Here is a 25,002-nt window from a genome sequence, read left to right as displayed (position 1 = left end):
GGTGGAGCAAATGCTTCTGTTATTTTTTGAACTGGGAGAAGACGGACCGTGCAGCGCGTCGTCAGAGTCTGAAACAGACAGTGAGGATTCTGGTGCTGAAAGAGATGATCTCGCTTTTGTTCTGGAGGAGCAACCTTAAGTTTCTAGTCAGAAACAAATAAATGCAGCACAAAGAAATTTTAAAAGCAAGTTTTTAAAATTGTTAGTCATTTGTGGGACTTTGTAATTATTATTACTATTAATACTGTTGTCATCGGTGTTGTTGTTGTTCTTTTTCTTGCAGTATTACTTGCAGTATAATTAACATTAGCCTGCCTGACCTGCAGAAATGACTTTGCAGTCGAACATGTATGTACTGTCTCTCTGGACGTGTCACTCCATAGGACACACCTGAGGAGGCAGGTACATCTTGTTGCCCTGGGCGACAGGGCAGTATTGAGAGGGCTGGTTTAACACAGAGATACACAGAGTGCAGGGACGCAACAGACGTGGATATGTGCTTTTCCTTGTACATCTACACACCAGAATCTTCTCTTTGATGGGATTCTAACTGAACTGGTCAAATGCTGAATTCATTTTTGTTTTAAGTCTTTTAAAATTATTATTTTTTTGTTGTTGTTGTTATTTTTGGGATGTAGCCAGGACAAAGAAAAGCAGCTGATCAGACCCTTGTTGTCCAGACCTGTTGAGGATTACAGTGTGTGTTTGTGACGACTCTCCGGATTGTGTTCCAATCCCACTGGACCTAACTTGCACATTTTAGTTTTGTTTCAATGGTTTTGTGGTATTTTGACATTTGGGAGTGTAAACACAGAATAACACATCGTCCTATTATCACTAAGACAGCGGAGACATTCTGAACACACACAGACACACACACGCACATCCATGCGTGTGTTTGTAGATGTTTTGCTGTGTCAGTGGGGAACGTAAGCCCTCAGCCACTGGATATTGCCATTGTGTTTGAGTGTGTACCGTGCACGTGGAGATGTACAAGCGTCGAGACTATGTGGAGCTCTACGAGAAGGATCAGGCCAAATGGGCTCTGCTACGCAACGTCAACACTGTGATGAAACCGAGCACACTGCTGCCGGTACGCCACCTCTCTCTCTATGTGTGTATGTGTGTGTGTGTGTGTGTGTGTGTGTGTGTATTTGTTTTAGGGTTCAGGACCTCTAATTGTATGTGTTGGTACTGTGGGATTCACTGTGTGTAACATACCCGTGGGTGTGTTCTCTTGTTTCATGACTCATCTGTTAATAGTACGTCTCAGTAGCATTGCTGTGTAAGCGTGTGAGACACTTTATTATCTCACACTCCAAGTGTCGGGTTTGGTGGGATACAGAAGAATGTGGTCTTATTGAAAGCCAGAGTCTTACTGAGTCAGAACATGAGAGTGATGGTGCACATAAATGCACCCATGGCACTTCATGCACCCCTCACACTGCACTCATGGAGCTCTGGTGGAGTTGTGTTGGTGATCCATGTGTGCTATAAGTGATCATCAGAATTATCAAAAAAAATTGGACTTGTTTTTGCACTAGCAGACGGCTTCCAAATGTCAACCCCCAAAGTCAGAAAAACAAAGAAATTCCATCACAAAAAGTTTTGTTGATTTTGTTGAGAGGATTCCTGGTATTAGAGCTAATATTCTACATTCTGATCACGATCCATCTGTTCATTGTCTATGCTCAGTTTGAGCCAGTATCACTCACATTTGATATTTGGCATTTCAAACCATCAAATTGTTCCTTCAGCATTGTTCACTCTCAACTAATCAAAGAGGGTTTTGACACTGTTGGTGGCGTATTCTCACTATAATTAATAGCAGTTGTCTTGTTACAGTCTTTAAGCATGATGTGGTGCAGGATCTGATTTTAGAAACAAACCTCAGCCCATGTTGCCCTTTAATTTTACACCCATTTCCACACTACAATGTATATCCAAAATCCTAGAGAAGGTTATTATCCAACAATTACAGGAGTTTCTGATGAGTGTTATTTTAGATTAATTGCAATTACCGGTAATTGCAATAATGCAGCACTTTTTTAAATGAAATTTTTTGCATTGTTGATGCAGTTGATCCTGCACTTCCAGTACTTTTGGATGTAAAGCAGATTTTGATACAGTTGGCGTAGTACCATTTTGTCTCACTTGTCCAGTTGTGCTGGCATTAAAGGAACTGTTCTTAAGTGCACTGAGACATTTATGGACGGTATAAAAGAAGAAGAACTGCATTTTGATAGAGCTTTCCCATCTAGCAGATGCTCAAACCACTTTAAAATGATGTCTTATGTATATACCTCGCCAAGGCTGGTACCCAGAAGGTAGTACATAAGTTTTTCTGTTGGTGATCCCCCCCCCCCTTTTTTTCTTCTTCAGGTCCCTTGACCTGAGGAGTTCCTCAAGTATCTATCCTTGGTCCTTCAACCCCAATTCCAATGAAGTTGGGATGTGTAAAATGTAAATAAAAACAGAATACAATGATTTGCAAATCCTCTTCCACCTGCTGACTACACCACAAAGACAAGATATTTAATGTTCAAACTGATATACTTTATTGTTTTTGTGCAAATATTTGTTCATTTTGAAATGTATGCCTGCAACATGTTTCATAAAAGCTGGGACAGTGGTATGTTTACCACTGTGTTAAATCACCTTTCCTTCTAACAAAACTCAATAAGTGTTTGGGAACTGAGGGCACTAATTGTTGAAGCTTTGTAGGTGGAATTCTTTCCCATTCTTGCTTGATGTACAACTTCAGTTGTTCAACAGTCCGGGGTCTCCGTTGTCGTATTTTGGACTTCATAATGCACCACACATTTTCAATGGGCGAGAGGTCTGGACTGCAGGCAGGCCAGTCTAGTACCTGCACTCTTTTACTACGAAGCCATGCTGTTGTAACACGTGCAGAATGTGGCTTGGCATTGTCTTGCTGAAATAAGCAGGGACGTCCCTGAAAAAGATGTTGCTTGGATGGCAGCATGTGTTGCTCCAAAACCTGGATGTATCTTTCAGCATTGATGGTGCCATCACAGATGTGTAAGTTTCCCATGTCATGGGCACTAACACACCCCCATACCATCATAGATGCTGGCTTTTGAACTTTGCGCTGGTAACAATCTGGATAGTCTTTTTCATCTTTTGTCCAGAGGACACAACATCCATGATTTCCAAAAACAATTTGAAATGTGGACTCATCAGACCATAGCACACTTCTACTTTGTGACGGTGGCGTTTCTGGATGTTGTTGATGTATGGCGTTCGGTAGAGTTTTAAGTTGCAATTGTAGATGTAGCGGCGAACTGTGTTAACTGACAATGGTTTTCTGAAGTGTTCCTGAGCCCACGCACTAAGATCCTTTACACAATGATATCTGTTTTTAATGCAGTGCCACCTGAGGGATCAAAGGTCACGGGCATTCAATGTTGGTTTTTGGCCTTGGAGAGAATCTGGAGAAAGTTCTCCAGATTCTCTGAATCTTCTGATTATATTATGGACTGCAGATGATGGAATCCCTAAATTCCTTGCAATTGAACATTGAGAAACATTGTTCTTAAACTATTGGACTATTTTTTGATTCAGTTGTTCACAAAGTGGTGATCCTCACCCCATCTATGCTTGTGAACGGCTGAGCCTTTTGGGGATGCTCCTTTTATATACCCAATCATGACACTCACCTGTTTTCAATTAGGTGTTCTTTGAGCATTCATCAACTTTCCCAGTCTTTTGTTGCCCAATATTTGCACAAAAATAATAAAGTTTATCAGTTTGAACATTACATTTTTTTGTCTTTGTGGTGTATTCAATTGAATATAGGTTGAAGAGGATTTGCAAATCATTGCATTTCACACAACAACCCAACTTCATTGGAATTGGGGGGTTGTATTTGATTTTCGAGGCTTCCACTGGGATATAGTGTCACTTGCAAAGATATAGATCAGCTCTGTTGTGAAGTGTTGTGTGGTCCGCCAGAAGAGGAGGTACTGCTGGCCCACCACCAGAGGTCGCCCTGCCTGAAGTGCGGGCTTCAGGCACGAGGGGGCGCTGCCGCCTTACAGGAAACAGCCGAGGGTGACAGCTGTCACTCATCAACTATGACAGCTGTCACCGATCATCTGCACTTCACCCCGGATAAAAGCAGGATGACACCTCCACCACGTCGCCGAGATATCGTACTTCTTTGGAGGTAACTTTCTCTGCCTGCGGATTGTAATAAGTGATTTCAAGAGCTACTTTGTTGCAGCTGTCTACCCAGAGGACCGGCGTGGGCCGCGACTGTTTCGTTCTACTTCCCACCAGATAAGTGGTTACTCAGACGCTGCACGAGTTTGTGTTAGAGGTGGAGGTGGAATTCCCACCGTTGTTGTTACGGGGTGTACACACACCCACACTTGACTGTCTTTGCTCTTTGCCAGCAGTACCAGATCCGACACGCTGAGACGGTGGCCACCTGGGGGACTCGAGACCTGGCGGCTCCAGTATCCTTCGGGTTCGGTGGCGGTGGAAATCGTATGGTTCCGGTTCTTCTCCAGACGGATGTCTCCTATCGTCGAGCCTGCCCACACGACACCTTTATCCATTGACTTGTATTTATTATATAATCTGCTGTGTGTGGTTGTGACATTCACAATAGTAAAGTGTTCAAATTTAACTCCCTCTATTGTCCGTTCATTTACGCCCCCTGTTGTGGGTCCGTGTCACCACACTTTCTCAACATGAAGACTAACTTCAATTTCAATTTTTCAATTTATTTTCATTTATATAGCACCAAATCACAACAAAGTTGCCTCAACCCCAAGAGCAAGCACACAGGTGACAGTGGTAAGGAAAAACTCTCTCTGAGAAAGAAACCTCAAGCAGACCAAACTCAAAGGGGTGACCCTCTGCCTGGGCCATGCTAGCGACACAAAACAATTTACAAATGAGTATACAGGAAATTTTGCCGGTGCACAGGACGGGAAGATTGCAGACATAGACACCACATCCCTCTCTGTCTGGATGGAGAGGCACCACACACAGAGAGAAAAAAAAAAAGCAGAATCAGGCATCAGAAAGCTTCTTTCACTAGATAGTGCTGGCTAAAGTCAATATTTTTCATCTTCAGACACGGCTTGCAATATAGTACTTTCCTTATCCTTTGTCACATCTCTGTTCACCTTCACCACAGCTTCTTGTACTCTAATGCATTTTCTTCAACTCTCCGACGTTTCCATCTTTATACTTTCCTGTGCTTTTTCATTCCAACATCAAGTGTCCTTGTCTTCCTTCCTCTGTGCAGATGTCAAACCCAGGACCTTCCTGGCATTCTCCCATGTCACTTCTGCAGAAGGTGTCAAGGTGTCTGCTTAGTGCAGCTACTAGCTCTTAGCCGGTTTAGCATGGCGGCTTCTCCTGTCTCTCCCGTACTTTTCTGCTCTGGGTGTGAAATGTTTAGTTATTCCTCGGCCTCCTTTAGCAGTAACGGTACTTGTAATAAGTGCAGCTTATTCGTAGCTTTGGAGGCCAGGCTGGGCGAATTGGAGGCTCGGCTCCGCACCGTGGAAAATTCTACAGCTAGCCAGGCCCCTGTAGTCGGTGCGGACCAAGGTAGCTTAGCCGCCGTTAGTTCCCCACTGGCAGATCCCGGGCAGCGGAGTCGGGAAAGCAGGCTGACTGGGTGACTGTGAGGAGAAAGCGTAGCCCTAACAGAAGCCCCGTGTACACCGTCAACCCGTTCACATCTCTAACCGTTTTTCCCCACTCGACGATACACTCGCCGAGGATCAAACTCTGGTTATTGGCGACCTCTCTGTTTTGAGAAATGTGAAGTTAGCGGACACCTAGCAACCATGTCAATTGTCTTCCGGGGGCCAGAGCAGGCGACATCGAAGGACATTTGAAATTGCTGGCTAAGGCTAAGCGTAAATTTGGTAAGATTGTAAATTCACGTCGGCAGTAATGGACACTCGGTTACGCCAATCGGAGGTCACTAAAATTAACATTAAATCGGTGTGTAACTTTGCAAAAACAATGTCGGACTCTGTTGTTTTCTCTGGGGCCCTCCCCAATCAGACCGGGAGTGACATGTTAAGCCGCATGTTCGCCTTGAATTGCTGGCTGTCTGAGTGGTGTCCAAAAAATGAGGTGGGCTTCATTGATAATTGGCAAGCTTCTGGGGAAAACCTGGTCTTGTTAGGAGAGACGGCATCCATCCCACTTTAGAGGGAGCAGCTCTCATTTCTAGAAATCTGGCCAATTTTTTTGGATCCTCCAAACTGTGACTGTCTAGCGTTGGGACCAGGAGGCAGAGCTGTGGTCTTATACACCTCTCTGCAGCTTCTCTCCCCCTGCCAACCCCTCATTACCCCATCCCCGTAGAGACGGTGCCTGCTCCCAGACCACCAATAACCAGCAAAAATCTATTTAAGCATAAAAATTCAAAAAGAAAAAATAATGTAGCACCTTCAATTGCACCACAGACTAAAACAGTTAAATGTGGTCTATTAAACATTAGGTCGCTCTCTTCTAAGTCCCTGTTGGTAAATGATATAATAATTGATCAACGTATTGATTTATTCTGCCTAACAGAAACCTGGTTACAGCAGGATGAATATGTTAGTTTAAATGAGTCAACACCCCCGAGTCACACTAACTGTCAGAATGCTCGTAGCACGGGCCGGGGTGGAGGATTAGCAGCAATCTTCCATTCCAGCCTATTAATTAATCAAAAAACCTAGACAGAGCTTTAATTCATTTGAAAGCTTGTCTCTTAGTCTTGTCCATCCAAATTGGAAGTCCCAAAAACCAGTTTATTTGTTATTATCTATCGTCCACCTGGTCGTTACTGTGAGTTTCTCTGTGAATTTCAGACCTTTTGTCTGACTTAGTGCTTAGCTCAGATAAGATAATTATAGTGGGCGATTTTAACATCCACACAGATGCTGAGAATGACAGCCTCAACACTGCATTTAATCTATTATTAGACTCTATCGGCTTTGCTCAAAAAGTAAATGAGTCCACCCACCACTTTAATCATATTTTAGATCTTGTTCTGACTTATGGTATGGAAATAGAAGACTTAACAGTATTCCCTGAAATTCCCTTCTGTCTGATTCATTTTTTAATACATTTACATTTACCCTGTTGGACTACCCTGCAGTGGGGAATAAGTTTAATTACACTAGAAGTCTTTCAGAAAGCGCTGTAACTAGGTTTAAGGATATGATTCCTTCTTTATGTTCTCTAATGTCATATACCAACACAGTGCAGAGTAGCTACCTAAACTCTGTAAGGGAGTTAGAGTATCTCGTCAATAGTTTTTACATCCTCATTGAAGACAACCTTGGATGCTGTAGCTCCTCTGAAAAGAGAGCTTTAAATCAGAAGTGTCTGACTCCGTGGTATAACTCACAAACTCGTAGCTTAAAGCAGATAACCCGTAAGTTTGGAGAGGAAATGGCGTCTCACTAATTTAGAAGATCTTCACTTAGCCTGGAAAAAGAGTTTGTTGCTCTATAAAAAAGCCCTCCGTAAAGCTAGGACATCTTTCTACTCATCACTAATTGAAGAAAATAAGAACAACCCCAGGTTTCTTTTCAGCACTGTAGCCAGGCTGACAAAGAGTCAGAGCTCTATTGAGCTGAGTATTCCATTAACTTTAACTAGTAATGACTTCATTGACTTTCTTGCTAACAAAATTTTGACTATTAGAGAAAAAATTACTCATAACCATCCCAAAGATGTATCGGTATCTTTGGCTGCTTTCAGTGATGCCGGTATTTGGTTTAGAATCTTTCTCTCCGATTGTTCTGTCTGAGTTATTTTCATTAGTTACTTCATCCAAACCATCAACATGTTATTAGACCCCATTCCTGCCAGGCTGCTCAAGGAAGTCCTACCATTATTTATTGCTTCAATCTTAAATATGATCAATCTATCTTTGTTAGTTGGTTATGTACACAGGCCTTTAATGGTGGCAGTAATTAAACCATTACTTAAAAAGCCATCACTTGACCAGCTATCTTAGCTAATTATAGGCCAATCTCCAACCTTCCTTTTCTCTCAAAGATTCTGAGAGGGTAGTTGTAAAACAGCTAACTGATCACCTGCAGAGGAATGGTCTATTTGAGAGTTTCAGTCAGGTTTTAGAATTCATCATAGTACAGAAACAGCATTAGTGAAGGTTACAAATGATCTTCTTATGGCTTCGGACAGTGGACTTATCTCTGTGCTTGTTCTGTTGGACCTCAGTGTTGCTTTTGATACTGTTGACCATAAAATTTTATTACAGAGATTAGAGCATGTCTAGGTATTAAGGGCACTGCGCTGCGGTGGTTTGAATCATATTTGTCTAATAGATTACAGTTTGTTCATGTAAATGGGGAATCTTCTTCACGACTGAAGTTAATTATGGAGTTCCACAAGGTTCTGTGCTAGGACCCAATTTTGTTCACTTGTACATGCTTCCCTTGGGCAGTTATTATTAGACGGTATTGCTTAAATTTTCATTGTTACGCAGATGATACCCAGCTTATCTATCCATGAAGCCAGAGGATACACACCAATTAGCTAAACTGCAGGATTGTCTTACAGCCATAAAGACTGGATGACCTCTAATTTCCTGCTTTTAAACTCAGATAAAACTGAAGTTATTGTACTTGGCCCCACAAATCTTAGAAGCATGGTGTCTAACCAGATCGTTACTCTGGATGGCATTTCCCTGATCTCTAGTAATACTGTGAGAAATCTTGGAGTCATTTTTGATCAGGATATGTCATTCAAAGCGCATATTAAACAAATATGTAGGACTGCCTTTTGCATTACGCAATATCTCTAAAATCAGAAAGGTCTTGTCTCAGAGTGATGCTGAAAAACTAATTCATGCATTTTATTTCCTCTAGGCTGGACTATTGTAATTCATTATTATCAGGTTGTCCTAAAAGTTCCCTAAAAAGCCTTCAGTTGGTTCAGAATGCTGCAGCTAGAGTACTGACGGGGACTAGCAGGAGAGAGCATATCTCACCCGTGTTGGCCTCTCTTCATTGGCTTCCTGTTAATTCTAGAATAGAATTTAAAATTCTTCTTCTTACTTATAAGGTTTTGAATAATCATGTCCCATCTTATCTTAGGGACCTCGTAGTACCATATTACCCATTAGAGCGCTTCGCTCTCAGAACTGCGGGCTTACTTGTGGTTCCTAGGGTTTGTAAGAGTAGAATGGGAGGCAGAGCCTTCAGCTTTCAGGCTCCTCTCCTGTGGAACCAGCTCCCAATTCAGATCAGGGAGACAGATACCCTCTCTACTTTTAAGATTAGGCTTAAAACTTTCTTTTCGCTAAGGCTTATAGTTAGGGCTGGATCGGGTGACCCTGGACCATCCCTTGGTTATGTTGCTTTAGACGTAGGACTGTGGGGGGGTTCCCATGATGCACTGTTTCTTTCTCTTTTTGCTCCGTATGCATCACTCTGCATTTAATCATTAGTGATCGATCTCTGCCCCCCCTTCTCGGCATGTCTTTTTTCCTGGTTCTTTCCCTCAGCCCCAACCAGTCTCAGCAGAAGACTGCCCCCTCCCTGAGCCTGGTTCTGCTGGAGGTTTCTTCCTGTTAAAAGGGAGTTTTTCCTTCCCACTGTGGCCAAGTGCTTGCTCATAGGGGGTCGTTTTGACCGTTGGGGTTTTTTCATAATTATTGCTTGGCCTTGCCTTACAATGTGGAGCGCCTTGGGGCAACTGTTTGTTGTGATTTGGCGCTATATAAGAAAAAAGTTGATTGATTGATTGATTGAAGTTAATTGTCGAGCATCACTTTACTTCCATCCACTGCCTCTCTTGCTACCCGTCTCACCTCCTGAATTTCAAAGAACAACCATCCTCCTTCAGCTCACTCACTTCCTCTTCTTCACCTCCAGAGTCATCCTACAAACCATCATTTCTTGTTTCTAAGGCTCTTAGTCCGACCTACCACTTTACCTTTTTCCTTCCCTTGATCTCTTTGTGTACACCCACGTTTCATTTCTCATGGGTAAAACCTGTCAGTTCTCGTTCTTTGTGTCCTGTTTTGGCCCGCCTCCCACCTAGATTGTGGACAGTTCACCGGCTTTTGCTGTAAACGTCTCTTGGCCTGTGTGCCATCGTGGTTGTGGACATCAGGTTATAGTTTATTGGGACAGTTATAGTCCTGATGATTGCTTGTGGGAGCTGGTGGCTATTATTTTGGATAAATGTTTCCATCACAGCCACTCTGATGTTCCTGGAACATCCATTGAACTTCCCTTCCTGATCCTGTGATGTTCTGGAAGGTCCAGTGATGTTCTGTAGGAGTCATGTCATGGGGTCATGTTTCTGTGTGTCTTATTTAGTCTCTGGGTTACTTTACTTTATTTATAGTACTGTCACCCACGTAGTATTATTATTATTCCTTGTTGATGGATTGCCTCCTAATGATATTCTCCTCTGTGTTAACTATTCCTTATGATCTCTTTTATTCTACTCATTGTCAGATTATCTTGCAACCACTCATAATTCTCTCTGTTAATATTTTGGGGGCTTTATTCTGACATTTCCTCTGTTAGCTCTGTTTCCTGTTTCCTGGGTTCCGGTTCACATGTTTCTGCACTTCCATGTTTAACAGTTTGTCAGCCTTTATTACCACTGTATGTTGCGGCCTTCAGACTTCATGCCTGTTCTCTCACCTTGCTTCTCTGTGTTTGCCTCTGTGTTAAACTGTAATTCTGTGCTAGCTGAGCCTTGCCTGGTGATTCTGGATTTGGTTGCCTGGTATGACAGATATCTGTGTGCTTGTATGGGGAAATATTCTTCTGCTACGCCATTTAAGGTCTCTGTGCTGTTTGGACTGATGAACCATTTACCTGTACTCTGCTGTTGTAATTGATCTGATCTCCTCAGCTGCCTCTGCAAAAGTGTTGTTGTGTTTGGATGACTAATTCAGAGTGCTGCTGGGCCTTTATAATCAACAGGGCCTGTATCCACAAAGCAGCCTAAGGCTAAAAATAGCTCCTAGTGACCAGGGTCGGACTGGGAACAAATTTCGGCCCTGGCATTTTTCCTCTGGACCAGCCCACTATTGGCCCGACGAATCCACCCCCAAACACGCACACCCACCCGTCCATACCGAACCCCCAATGAACAAATACTATACACCTAAACACCATGAACACACACTTTCACTGTCATTTCACCTTGATCATAGTACAAAACGCGGACCCGGCGCCACGAGGGGGCGTCCGGATAACATTAAAGGCAATTACATATTTTGACAAAATTACAAGTTTAAATGACTATATATACACTCAACAAAAATATAAACGCAACACTTTTGGTTTTGCTCCCATTTTGTATGAGATGAACTCAAAGATCTAAAACTTTTTCCACATACACAATATCACCATTTCCCTCAAATATTGTTCACAAACCAGTCTAAATCTGTGACAGTGAGCACTTCTCCTTTGCTGAGATAATCCATCACACCTCACAGGTGTGCCATATCAAGATGCTGATTAGACACCTGATTAGTGCACAGGTGTGCTTAGACTGCCCACAATAAAGGCCACTCTGAAAGGTGCAGTTTTATCACCAGCACAATGCCACAGATGTCGCAAGATTTGAGGGAGCGTGCAGTTGGCATGCTGACAGCAGGAATGTCAACCAGAGCTGTTGCTCGTGTATTGAATGTTCATTTCTCTACCATAAGCCGTCTCCAAAGGCGTTTTCAGAGAATTTGGCAGTGCATCCAACCAGCCTCACAACCGCAGATACGTGTAAACCACACCGGACCAGGACCTCCACATCCAGCATGTTCCCTCTCCAAGATCGTCTGAGACCAGTCACTCGGACAGTCTGCTGAAACAATCGGTTTGCATAACCAAAGAATTTCTGCACAAACTGTCAGAAACCGTCTCAGGGAAGCTCATCTGCATGCTCGTCGTCCTCATCGGGGTCTCGACCTGACTCCAGTTCATCGGCGTAACCGACTTGAGTGGGCAAATGCTCACATTCGCTGGCCTTTGGCACGTTGGAGAGGTGTTCTCTTCACAGATGAATCCCGGTTCACACTGTCCAGGGCAGATGGCAGGACAGTGTGTGTGGCGTCGTGTGGTGTGAGCAGTTTTCTGATGTCAGTGTGTAGATCGAGTGGCCCATGGTGGCGGGTGGGGTTATGGTATGGGCAGGCGTCTGTTATGGACGAAGAACACGGTGCATTTTATTGATGGCATTTTGAATGCACAAAGATACCGTGATGAGATTCCTGAGGCCCATTGTTGTGCATACATCCAAGAACATCACCTCATGTTGCAGCAGGATAATGCACGCCCCATGTTGCAAGGATCTGTACACAATTCTGAAGCTGAAAATGTCCCAGTTCTTGCATGGCCGGCATACTCACCGGACATGTTCACCCCATTGAGCATGTTTGGGATTCTCTGGACCGCGGTATACGACAGCGTGTACCAGTTCCTGCCAATATCCAGCAACTTCGCCAGCCATTGAAGAGGAGGGGACCAACATTCCAACAGGCCACAATTGACAACCTGCTCAAACTCTATGCGAAGGGAGATTGTTGCACTGCATGAGGCAAATGGTGGTCACACCAATACTGACTGGTATCCCCCCCCCCCAATAAAAACAAAACTGCACCTTTCAGAGTGGCTTTTATTGTGGGCAGTCTAAGGCACACCTGTGCACTAATCATGGTGTCTAATCAGCATCTTGGTATGGCACACCTGTGAGGTGGGATGGATATCTCAGCAAAGGAGAAGTGCTCACTATCACGATTTAGACTGGTTTGTGAACATATTTGAGGGAAATGGTGATATGTGTATGTGGAAAAAGTTTTAGATCTTTGAGTTCATCTCATACAAAATGGGAGCAAAACCAAAAGTGTTGCGTTTATATTTTTGTTGAGTGTATATATATATATATATATAAAACATCATGAGGTTTATGTCACAGAAATCCTACTTTACAATCACACTGCAGTCATTGTTAAATTATTTCCTTTTGCATTTATAATAAACATTTGTATTTATTTAGTGTTTGTTTTTCTGGTTGAAATAAGATATAAATAATCTACCAGACTTAAAAAAATATACAAGTTTCCATGTTATTTTATTTGTCTAAAAATAAATGTCTGAGGTTCCTTAAGTTAAACAAGAAATTATCTAATCTGAAATAACAGGTGGTTTTAATACAGATGAAAGGTTTCTAAAGAACCATTTATTGATTTATTTACCTCTTTTAATTACTTTTTAATTAAGTGTTCTAAACTTTTTTAAACAGTAATCAGAAATTTTGAGGTAACAACAACAAAAAAACATTCCAATGATTTTTTCTTCAGAAAACTGCTCTTTAAATGAGCAGTCCTGTCACACGTTAATGTTTTGTACAGATCAGTGGTTTCTGCCACGAGTCTTCTGTGTTTTGGCCCGACGCGTCATTCCTATTGGACAATGCCAAGGTACATCACAGTTCAGAGTGTCGAAAGTTGGCGCATCTCATCTCGACAGAACACCGGCTCTGTGGTATGCAGGAGATCACTTGACCGAGCGTCTATACGTTCAAATAATAATTAAAAAAATACTGTCATCACTCTTCACTCTTAGTCAGTCTCTTACAACGGTGCAGCGTAAATACACAAGCTTTCCAGGAGCGCACATCTCCTCCGGTGTGCACTTTTTTTTGGGGGGGGGGGGGGGGCGACCCCCCCCCCTGTGATTTTTTTTTTTTCTGGCGCCGGGTCTGACAAAACGGAAGCAAAAGCACACAAGCAGAAAAAAGTTTTTGTGTCTCCAAAGTGTGAGAGAGAGAGAGAGAGAGAGAGAGATGAGAGAGAGATGAGAGATGAGAGAGAGATGAGAGAGAGATGAGAGGAGATGAGAGAGAGAGAGGTAATGTGTAACCACTGCTAGGATTCACACAGCAGCAAATTAAGGAGCTGAAGTCCGTAGCTGTTGCATTTAAAGATTAACAAAAGTAAAGCACAGTTAATTAAGATAAAACAAACAATTCCAACCTTGTATCAGTAGAAGAACGGAGAGAAGTCCAGGCGCCGAGGACTCAATCCATTCACACGGGCGGGAGTGGCCGCCTGCTCTTCCTGCAATCTGATTGGCCACCCTGTATGCTTCTCCATTGTCATTGGCTGTTGGTCATGTCAGTCATTGTGCTCGATGTAAGTCTCCGTTGTGTGATCAAACGGAAACAAAACTGAAACCTAGAATAAGACTGCGCCGTGTATGAAACACTACAGAACTTTTATTTTGACACAAATTCAGGAAGTGGCTCTGCAGCTGCACTGATTAAATGCTGTAGCTTCACCGATCACGGATTTTCCTGTGTTGACAGCAGCGCGCGGTTCGAGAACACTGTATATTTCCATAATCTCTATAAATATGGGATGGCCGGCCCACACACGTCTAAACGTGCAGCGGCCCACCGGGCAAATGCCCAAAATCACAGATTACCAGTCCGAATCTGCTAGTGACGTTATTCTAAGAAAAATCTTAGAATTCCTCGAATTCTTAGACATTTCTTAGAATTTTCCCTTGGTAATATGATAGTTGTACACAAAGCACCTGAGGCCTTAAGAGAGCTTCTAAGGTGCCAAACTGGTAAGAGGAGGGGGGACTTTTAAGAAGCCTAAGAGTGTCTTAAACAGACAAGATGGCAGAAAAGACACAGAGGAATACAAGATTTGAAAGACAAGCGAGAGCTTTTGTCTTTTTGGCACTCTGCCGAGAGGAGGCGCTCTTATTTTTCAGATAAAACAACACAAGAATGGCATCAAACTCGATACACTTTTCTCTTATGGTGACAACACGGTGACACTTAACTCACTAAACCAATTGAACTACAAAAACACAATAAATCAACAACACTAACAACATTTTTAAACAAACATGAACCACAATAGCAACATTTAAAAACCCCAAAACCCAGAACTCCCATAAAGCTGCAGCACAAGAATTTACAGGTTTAGAGACCAGCCCGGTGGTCGCTCCAATTTAATTTTGCTGAGAATCATCATCATGATGTTAAATTATTTTCATGATTACACATTTCTTAATGCAGTTATATGACCGGTTGATTTTACTGTTAATTCATATGTAAGAATGCAGAGCATATTTATTTTTTTATTTCCCCATCCCTTTCTGTGACAACCAATCACAGCTCTTACATGACCACGTCATACCTAGCAATGGGGTCAAACCCACCTCTTCACTAAGATAGGAGTTTGTGTCAACTCCTTGCCTAGACTTGCTCTCAGACACTTCTTGGCTCTGTCTGAGGCTGGAAGTCCTTGCCAGGATATTTTAGGCTACGTTAGGAGCTCTTTGAGAGGTCTTTGAGATGCACCAAGGATGCGGCCCAGGCCTTTAGACTACAGTTGTTGTGATTCTCTATGCTGGGATCATCAGTTGTATCCTTACAAAATAGAGTTGACAAGTTTTTGAGCTAGTGTTTGGAGACTCCAGGTGTAGAAGAATATCACATCATTTGATAGTGGCTGCACTGCCAGCATATTTGTTTGTCCATTATTTTAACAGAATGGAAATTACTCTAAGACATATTTTCAGCAGGGATTACAGTTGTATGCAAAAGTTTGGGCACCCCTAATAATTTTCATGATTTTCCTTTATAAATCACTGGTTGTCTGGATCAGAAATTTCAGTTAAATATATCATATAGCAGATGAACAGACTGATATTTGAGAAGTGAAATGAAGTTTCTAGTATTTACAGAAAGTGTGCAATTATTATTTCAACAACATTGGGCAGGTGCATAAATTTGGGCGCCCTTGTCATTTTATTGATTTGAATACATTTAGCACTAATTATAGGAACACAAAATTGGTTTGGTAAGCTCATTGACCCTTGACCTCCTTACACAGGTGAATCCAATCATGAGAAAGGGTATTTAAGGTGGCCATTTGCAAATGTTTCCCCTCTTTGCATCTCTTCTAATGAGTGGTAACATGAGAGCCTCTAAACAACTCTCAAATGACCTGAAAACAAAGATTGTTCAACATTATGGTCTAGGGGAAGGATACAAAAAGCTATCTCAGCGATTTCAGCTGTCAGTTTCCACTCTGAGGAACATAGTGAGGAAATGGAAGACCGCAGGCACAGTACTAGTTAAGGCCCGAAGTGGCAGGCCAAGAAAAATCTCAGGTAAGCTAACGCAAAGGATGGTGAGAACAGTCATAGTCAACCCACAGACCTGCTCCAAAGACCTACAACATGATTTTCCTGCAGATAGTGTCTCTGTGCATCGTTCAACTATACAGCGCACTTTACACAAAGAGATGCTGTATGATGCTGTAATGCAGAGGAAGCCTTTTCTGCATTCATGCCACAAACACAGTCACTTAAGGTATGCTAAAGCACATTTGGACAAGCCAGCTTCATTTTGGAATAAGGTCCTGTGGACTGATGAAACTAAAATTGAGTTATTTGGACATAACAAGGGGCAGTATGCATGGCTGAAAAAGAACATAGCATTCTAAGAAAAGCACTTCCTACTTACAGTAAAATTTAGAGGTGGTTCCATCATGCTGTGTGGCTGTGTGGCCAGTGCAGGTACTGGGAATCTTGAGGATCACATGGATTTCAGTCAGTATCAGCAGATTCTTGAGAACAATGTTCATAAATCAGTGACAAAGTTGAAGTTGCACTGGGGCTGGTTCTTTCAACAAGACAATGACTTGGGCAGGCGTGCCATAAAGGGCCAACACACTGTAGGTTTTCTTTGCTACCAATTACCTCAGCATGTGATTTCATTAATGATCAGGTGTTTATGTTCAGGGAAGAAGCTCATCAGCAACCCACCTGCAGAGATGACTGGTTGCAAGGAAAACCTGCAGTGTCTTGGCTTTCGCTGCCCACCCCTGCCCTACACTCTGCTCAAAATCTACTAAGCCATTCATACAGAGGAACAAGTACAACATTCTGGAATGGCCATCTCAGTCCCCAGACCTGAATATTATTGAAAATCTGTGGTGTGATTTTAAGCGGGCTGTTCATGCTCGGAAACCAACAAACGTGAGATGTTTCGTAAAGAAGAATGGTCCAAAATACCTTCAACCAGAATCCAGACTCTCATTGGAAGCTATAGGAAGCATTTAGAGGCTGTTATTTCTGCAAAAGGAGGATCTGCTAAATATTGATGTATTTTTTCTGTTGGGGTGCCCAAATTTATGCACCTGCCTAGTTTTGTTTAAAGAATTATTGCACACTTTCTGTAAATCCTATAAACTTCTTTTCATTTCTCAAATATCAGTGTTCATCTGCTATATGACATATTTAACTGAAATTGCTGAGCCAAACAACCAATGATACATAAAGGAAAATCCTGAAAATTATCAGGGGTGCCCAAACGTTTGCATACAACTGTATGTCCCGATTACAAAGTATGAATTGCACTGTGTGTGCATCAGTCACACTTTATTATGCACTTGATAACTTGAGTAATATTTGTTTGAAGTCACCAAATTTGACCTGGATATCTTAAATGAGTTTGTTTTGGATAAGTTCCAACATCAGTCTGATCAGACTGCATCAAGGGCCTTTAAGGGTCCCCAACTTTCTTGAAATATGTTAAAACTGCCTAACTCTATATTTGGCCCAGTAATATTTTGTTTCTAAGCTCCATACCCATTATTTACATATTTTATGCTCTTATAAGGTTTGGTATATCTTGTGGTGTTTACACCATCCAGGGTTCTGAGGATGATCAGTATGTCTCCAATTGTCCACAGATCCTATCCTTTCCATATTTCCACCATACTAAACTTTTTATTGTTAATGAAGGAAAGTGTGTTAAAGGTGGAACAGTGGCTTAGTGGTTGGTGCTGTTACCTCACAGCAAGAAAGTCCCAGGTTCACTTCCAAACTGGTCCTTTCTGTGTGGAATTTACATGTTCTCCCTTTGTTTGTGCAGTTTCCCTTCAGGTGCTCCAGCTTTATTCCACTTCAAAAAAATTATAAAAATAAGGTTTGATGAATTGGAAATTTTAAATTGACCACAGATGTGAGTTATAGTGTGAATTGTGTTTGTCTGTCTATATGCCGTCGGTACTCGCTTCTTTTAGTGTCGTTTTTATTGTTTTTACACTTTGTTGCATGGAATGTGTCACCGCTCCTGGTGTATGATCGCCAGACTCTTATCAGCGTTCGGGCTTCGCTGGAGAATTTCGCTGTTCCTGGCTCGGGCGGACGGCCAGGGACGCGGCTGCCCCCGCCGCCTGTCTTAGCGTCCGTACCAGACTTTCTACGCCGGCCGCTTGGCGTGTTGCCTCGGCGTCTGCGTCGCAGAGGACGTGGGAAGAGAGGAGGAGTCCGTGTTCGGCTCAGAGTGCCTGGCTGTTTCCTGCAAACATGCTCCACGACAATTCATAGCCGGATTCTTCACACCATATGACGGCTACGACGTGCGGCGTTCCCTGACTTTTCGCTATCGGTGGCTCCGGCCGGTTGTCCGGGGTGCCGGGTCTCCACTTCCGCGTCGCCGTCCTGTGAGGAGCTGCAGTCGTGGCTGCGTGCAGGAGAACCTGCGCCCGCTCAGTCGTGTCTCGCAGCAGACTGACGTGCGCTCAGTCCGTGTGGCACTCGTCAACACAAGGTCACTCACAAGTAAGACTTTCATTTTGAATGACTTTTTCTCCAGTCGTGATCTGGACTTTCTTCTGTTAACGGAGACCTGGTTGAAACCAGGTGAAAATAGCGCCTTTTCTGAGTTCCTCCCCCCCGGCTGCTCGTTTTTCAGCTCCCCGCGAGCATCAGGTCGAGGCGGGGGTGTGGCCACGATTTTTAAAGACAGTTTTAAATGCCGATTTTTATCTTCTAATGCCTACTCCACTTTTGAACTTCAGTTGTTTGTGATGGAGTTCGACTGTCCTGTGCTCTGTGCTGTTGTTTATCGTCCACCAAAATTTAATAAGGGTTTTATTCAGGAGTTTTCTGAGTTTCTGGCAGATTTTATCCCAAAATATGACAAATTTTTGGTCTGTGGTGATTTTAATATTCATATCTGTTGTCCTTCTAATCAGCTGGCTGATGATTTTAAAAGCCTCCTGAACTCTTTTGGTCTAACACAAGTTGTGGATGGACCAACACATAATCTTGGGCACACCTTGGACCTGGTTATTTCTTTTGGGCTCTCAGTTTCACTTAAGGACATATCAGACATTGCTATTTCAGATCACTTTCCTGTTATTTTTGAATTTATTGCTCCTCCATCTGCTAGTAAGCCACTTGTTCTGTCTCTCGCCGCCGTTTGGTTACCTCCTCGACAGCGGGGGACTTTGCTGCTGCCTTCATGGACTCTCAGTTTTATGCCATGAATGGTCTGGTTTCTCCATTACTCCCAGATAACATCCTCTCTTCTTTCCACTCTACATGCACAGTCATTTTGGACTCTGTTGCACCGATGCGCTGCAAATCCAGGAAATCAAAATCCGACCCCTGGTTAAATGCCACGACCCGTGCCCTCAGGCAACGCTGCAGACGGGCGGAGAGAAAATGAAAAAAGGACAAACTACAGGTGTCTCTGGGTTTTCTGAAGGACAGTCTAACTGACTGTCAGAAGGCTGTGAAGGAGGCAAAAGCACAATATCTGTCTCATATTATTTCGAGCAGTTGTCATCGTCCTGGTGTGTTATTTCAGACTATAAACTCAGTTGTAAATCCACACACCTCTGTTTTGTTGGACGCTACAAGCACAACCTGTGAGGAGTTTCTTCAGTTTTTTATTGATAAGGTTTCATCAGTCAGACAGAACGCTGATCAGAACTGTAATGTTGAGTTGTCTGCTCCTCGTGCACATTCTGCTGTGCTCGAACAGTTTGAGCCCATTTCTTTTGCATCTCTCGCTGATGTAAAACACATAAAATCTACAAGTTGTCCTTTTGATGTTGTTCCAGCTAAGGTGCTGAAGGAGGTTTTTAATACTGTTGGGGCGGGTCTCCTAACTTTTATCAATGCTTGTCTTAGATCAGGGTCTGTCCAGCTGCTTTTAAACATGCTGTGGTTCGACCTCTTCTTAAAAAAACCTCACCTGGACTCATCAGTTTTATCCAATTTTAGACCTGTCTCTCATCTGCCATTTCTATCTAAGGTTTTAGAAAAGGTTGTCTTTTTACAGTTACAATCATTTTTAGAAGACAATCTCATCCTTGAAAAATTCCAGTCTGGGTTTAGATCGCGACACAGCACTGAGTCAGCACTTTTAAAAGTTCATAATGATATTACTCTGTCGGTGGATGCAGGGAATCCTGCTGTGCTGGTTCTGTTGGACCTCACAGCAGCCTTTGATACTGTGGATCACACAGTACTTGTTTCCCGGTTGGAACATTTTATTGGCATTCATGGTACTGAATGGTTTAGATTATATTTGGCTGAAAGGAGCTTTTCTGTCATGATTGGGGACCTTTCCTCATCAACTGCTCCTCTGTGCTGTGGAGTGCCGCAGGGATCTGTCCTTGGGCCGATTCTATTTTCTTTGTACATTCTGCCATTGGGATCAATTATAACCCAGCACAATTTGTCCTTTCATTGTTATGCAGATGATCTGCAAATCTATCTGCCTGTGAGGACTAATGGGAGTGATGCTTTGTCATCATTATTTAATTGTATTTGTGATGTAAAGCAGTGGCTGTCCCGAAACGTCCTTTACCTGAATGATGGTAAAACTGAGATCATGGTGTTTGAGCGCACTGGCATACCAAATGTGGTAACACCAAATTTTGGTGCTTTGGCTAACTATGTAAAACCAGCTGTCAAGAATTTGGGAGTGATATTTGACAGCTGTTTGAGGTTCGATCAACAGATAAATTCTGTTGTCAAAGCTAGTTTTTTCCAACTTCGCCTCTTGGCTAAAATAAAGCACTTTCTCAGTAGACGTGATCTTGAGACGGCCATTCATGCTTTCATCAGCTCCAGACTTGATTATTGTAATGCACTTTATGTGGGTATTAATCAGTCGTCTCTTGTGCGTCTCCAGTTGGTGCAGAATGCTGCTGCTCGTCTTTTGACAAACACTTCTAGACGTGAGCATATTGCGCCCATCCTATACTCACTCCACTGGCTTCCAGTTCGTTTTAGAATTGATTTTAAAATTTTAATGTTTGTTTTTAAAGCTATTTATGGCCTTGCACCTCCCTACTTGTCTGAAATTTTAACTTTGCGCACCTACAGTAGGACATTAAGGGCGTCTGGCCAGCTTTACTTAGATGTTCCAAGGTCAAGATATAAATGCTGGGGTGATCATGCTTTCGCGGTAGCTGGCCCCAGACTGTGGAATGAGCTACCTCTTGAGTTACGTACTATTCCTGACCTAGCACTTTTTAAATCTAAGTTAAAGACTTATTTATTTAAACTGGCTTTTAACACTTAGTGGGGAGGTGACATGTTCTGTTATTTTTATGTTCTTTTTTTATGTGTTGTTTTAAAATTTTATTTTATATGTGTTTTATTTTGTAAATTTGTGTTTTTAATGTTAAGCACTTTGGACACCAGTCGGTGCTGTAAAGCGCTTTATAAATAAATGTTGATTGATTGATTGATTGATATGTGTTGGTCCTGCAATAGACTGACGGCCTGCCCGGGGTGTACCCTGCCTCTCACCCATTGACCACTGGGACAGGCTCCACCCGTAGTGATGGTCAGGCGGTGGAGTTCAGGAGGCAGCACTGGTCAGTTGGCAGAGTTGCCACTGAGTGATTAATAATTTAACAGTTATATTACATGCTCTCCTGATGATATAAAACAGGCTGACATGTGATTACTCTGTCTTCTCCTCTGCCTCTCAGACGTATATAGCCACAGCGTGTCCTCAGCACAGTCTAATGGTTTTTTCATGCTCCCGTCAAGAAATGAGTCACATTCTCATGATGGTTTTTTTTTTTACTTTTTCTAACCCTACCCCAATAATCTCACAAGTGCTACTAGCTTAGCTTATGCTGAGCTAAAAGTGAATGCCCCCATTTTGGCCAAACAACTATACAGTTTTTGTATATTTGGTGTTATTGCACACCCGCGGCCGATGTGCTTGATGAAGTCCTGCGCAAAAAGTAGTTCCCAAACAATGTTGTATTTGCGATGACCGTGCGTTTTCATTGGTAACAAAAACATAAGGACTATATTTGGCACAAGAACCTCTGTATCTCGTGTGTTTTTACACCTAAATGATCGTAAGTCAATACTCACACTCATTCAGCAGCATCTTCTCATATCGGCAAATTCAGCGCTGGGTCAGGCGAAAGTAGTCCGACGAGCTATCCCACAAAATAGCATAACAGTTAACCCTAACATAACCACCCCAGACCACCCATTGCATCACCCTGCATTTTGAAATGAATTTGTGCTTCTGTTACGGAATGCTAGGAAAGCTGGGAAAGCTAATAGATTCTAATAGTTCTTAGTTTAATTTACCTTTTGTGATGCCATCACAAAATGGCGTGACATAGGGGTTTGTGCGCAGTGATGCTTGATGGTCTGCATTAAGTCATGTCTATCCTGTTTAAAATGCGGATTAAATAAGAAATCCACCATTTATCCTCATCTTGTCATTGTGTTGTTCTCGTCTGATAATTGTTGTCGTTTCTGCTGGGTTTGCCATTATTTTTCCTTTGTTTTATAGTTTAGCCATTTTTGACTTCTGCTTGAGTGTCTGCACTAGTCTTGTTCGGTAGTCATTTATGGTTTATTTTAGATTATACTCACAGGTTCTCTGTAGTTTGGCATTTCACTCTGTCTGTTGGTTTGTTGCTGGGCTATGTTTGTGGGTAAGGTCCTGTCACCTGGTGTAGCTCACAGCTGACTGATATAATCACCATAATCACCCGTCGCTGATCTCCTAGTTACGTGTCACAATATATGTTTGCCACAGTGATCCTTCTGTTGCTGGATATGCTGTTTCTGTCTACGGTGTTGGTCATTTACAGCCAGCCGTCCCTGTACTCAAGTAACTTGGGGATTAAGGACCTTGCTCAAGGGAACATTAGTGGCTTTTTTCTCTGGCATTGAATTCTCTGGTTGCACACCCACCTCTCTAACCTCCAGATCACCACCACCAATATGTAGAAATGTGGATGTGCAGATAGTCATGGATTTTGCAAAAAGAATGGAAATGTCTGTGGCAAATATGGATTTTAAGAAGGAGGAGCACTGTTAAAATCACTATAAAATGTCTTTAGTGTTTTCATCAGAATCTTGCAGTCATAATGAACATTCACTCATTCAGTTATTCATTTTCTGTCACTTATCCAGGTCAGGGTTGAGGTGACAGTGGACCAAGCAGCTCAAGCAGCTTCCAGAAATGGTTCTGAGCCCTTTCCTATTTGGAGCAATAATGGGCAGGTTTTCAATGAAGCTTGCAGATGACATTGTGATTTGTAATGAGAGGGTGCAGAGTGAGGTGAACCTGGTGAGGAGGAGGTACACACTGGAGAAAAGGGGAATGAAAGTCAGTCAGAGCAAGATGCAGAGAGTGTGTCAGAGCAGTGTGGGAGCAATGAATTGAAATGGTGAAGGTGGATGAGTGTCAACATTGGGGATGACCTGATCAAAGCGATGGACACTGTGGCAGAGAGGTGAAGAACAGAGTGGTAGAGGGAGTGGGAGGAGAAGAGTGGCAGGGTATCTTCTCAAGTTAAAAGACATGTTTACAGGATGGTAGTGAGACCAGCTATGTTGTGTGGCTCGGATGTGGTGGCACAAACAGAAAGACAGGAAGCAGGAGAGATGAAAATACTGGAGTGACGAGGTTGGACAGAACTAGGAATGAGCGTAACAGAGGCATAGTGCAGATAGGACCACGTTGAGACAAAGTGAGAGGATAGATTGAGATAGTTTGGGCTTGTGCAGAGGCAGGACATTGGAAATGTCTGAAGAAAGATGCTGAAGCCCCTGTCACACATTGCAAGAAAGTGAAGGAGCCATTCCGACACAGCAAATATTGCCATAATCCAATGCAGTCGGGAGGAAAAGAGGTGTGGCCAGCCGTGGTCCGAACGCATCCGGACTGCCTCGTCCACACCTGCACGATGGCATCCAAACCGTGTGTAGACAACAGGTAGATGACATAGACTGCTGTCAGACGGCCATAAAAGGCACTGCAGACTTCCCAATCTCCAAATGTCTCCATGACAGACTGGAGCACTGTTTTCCTCATGCGCACATCTGCGCATGTAGGTGTGGCACACTTGCACTCCGCGCACATGCATGATTGTGTGTGTGTGTGAACCACTTCGCTCCAAAGTTTGCTGGCGTTGGGCCATGCAGTCCCTCAGACGAAGCGCCGTTCCAGGGAACTTTCTTTTTTCTTTTATGTACACTTCAGCAGCACAACACAACTCTGGACACCGCAATGGTTGGATTATAACATGGAATTTTTTTTTTTCTTTTGGGTGAGAGGATTTTAACTGCAGGCTGTGTCCCGGCTTCATGTCCTTGTCCATGCTGTGAAAAATCCTGGACCGCTGTTGGAGGTGAGGTGTATGTTTATTAATGGTGTAACAGCCTGGCACAAGCTCCATGTTGTATCTCCTCCAGAGTTAGAAGGTGAACATTTATTACAATGTGAGATCCGTTCAGCTCCAAGCCTGACGTGCGCAATGATGCGTTACTGCGCAGCATGGAGAGGTGCAGCTGCCCATGTTATGATGGAGACAATAGTTCACATTAGTCGCCCATGGGAAGGAATGGACAAATATCTGTACTGTAAGGTCTACTGTGGATATCACAGCCTGTTCAGATTTGCGGCGGCAAGCACACAGCAGCGCACGGAGATTTCGGTTTGATAGCCGCTGTTCACATTCACTGTACCTGATAATAATTCATAATTATTATCATGATGAAGGATGCCACATACATATAAACAGTTCCTTTGCGTTCCAGGGGGTTGTGGCGGGGGGGTTTGGACATTATTGGCCGATTTTGACCAACTGTGTTGACTTACACAGATGGCTGTCTGAACGTTTTGGAACTGAAATCCGACACTTTTTGG

At 42.9% G+C, this 25,002-nt stretch overlaps 1 protein-coding gene across 1 annotated transcript in view; it reads left to right on the top strand.

The window, feature by feature from the left end:
- Positions 1-940: 940 nt before the first annotated feature.
- The window catches only part of LOC117508715 (unconventional myosin-VIIa-like), a 289,667-nt gene continuing 265,605 nt past the window's right edge, over positions 941-25,002 (top strand). Inside the window, exon 1 of the mRNA XM_034168534.1 lies at positions 941-1,093. Within this exon, the coding sequence (XP_034024425.1) occupies positions 989-1,093 (105 nt within the window). The 5' untranslated portion in view covers positions 941-988. The remainder of the gene's footprint in view (positions 1,094-25,002) is intronic.

This window comes from Thalassophryne amazonica, chromosome 4, assembly GCF_902500255.1.
Source record: "Thalassophryne amazonica chromosome 4, fThaAma1.1, whole genome shotgun sequence".
In the NCBI taxonomy this organism is placed as follows: Eukaryota; Metazoa; Chordata; class Actinopteri; order Batrachoidiformes; family Batrachoididae; genus Thalassophryne; species Thalassophryne amazonica.
The sequence above is the reverse complement of the archived record's forward strand: the minus strand, read 5'-3'. Positions and strand labels throughout refer to the sequence as shown.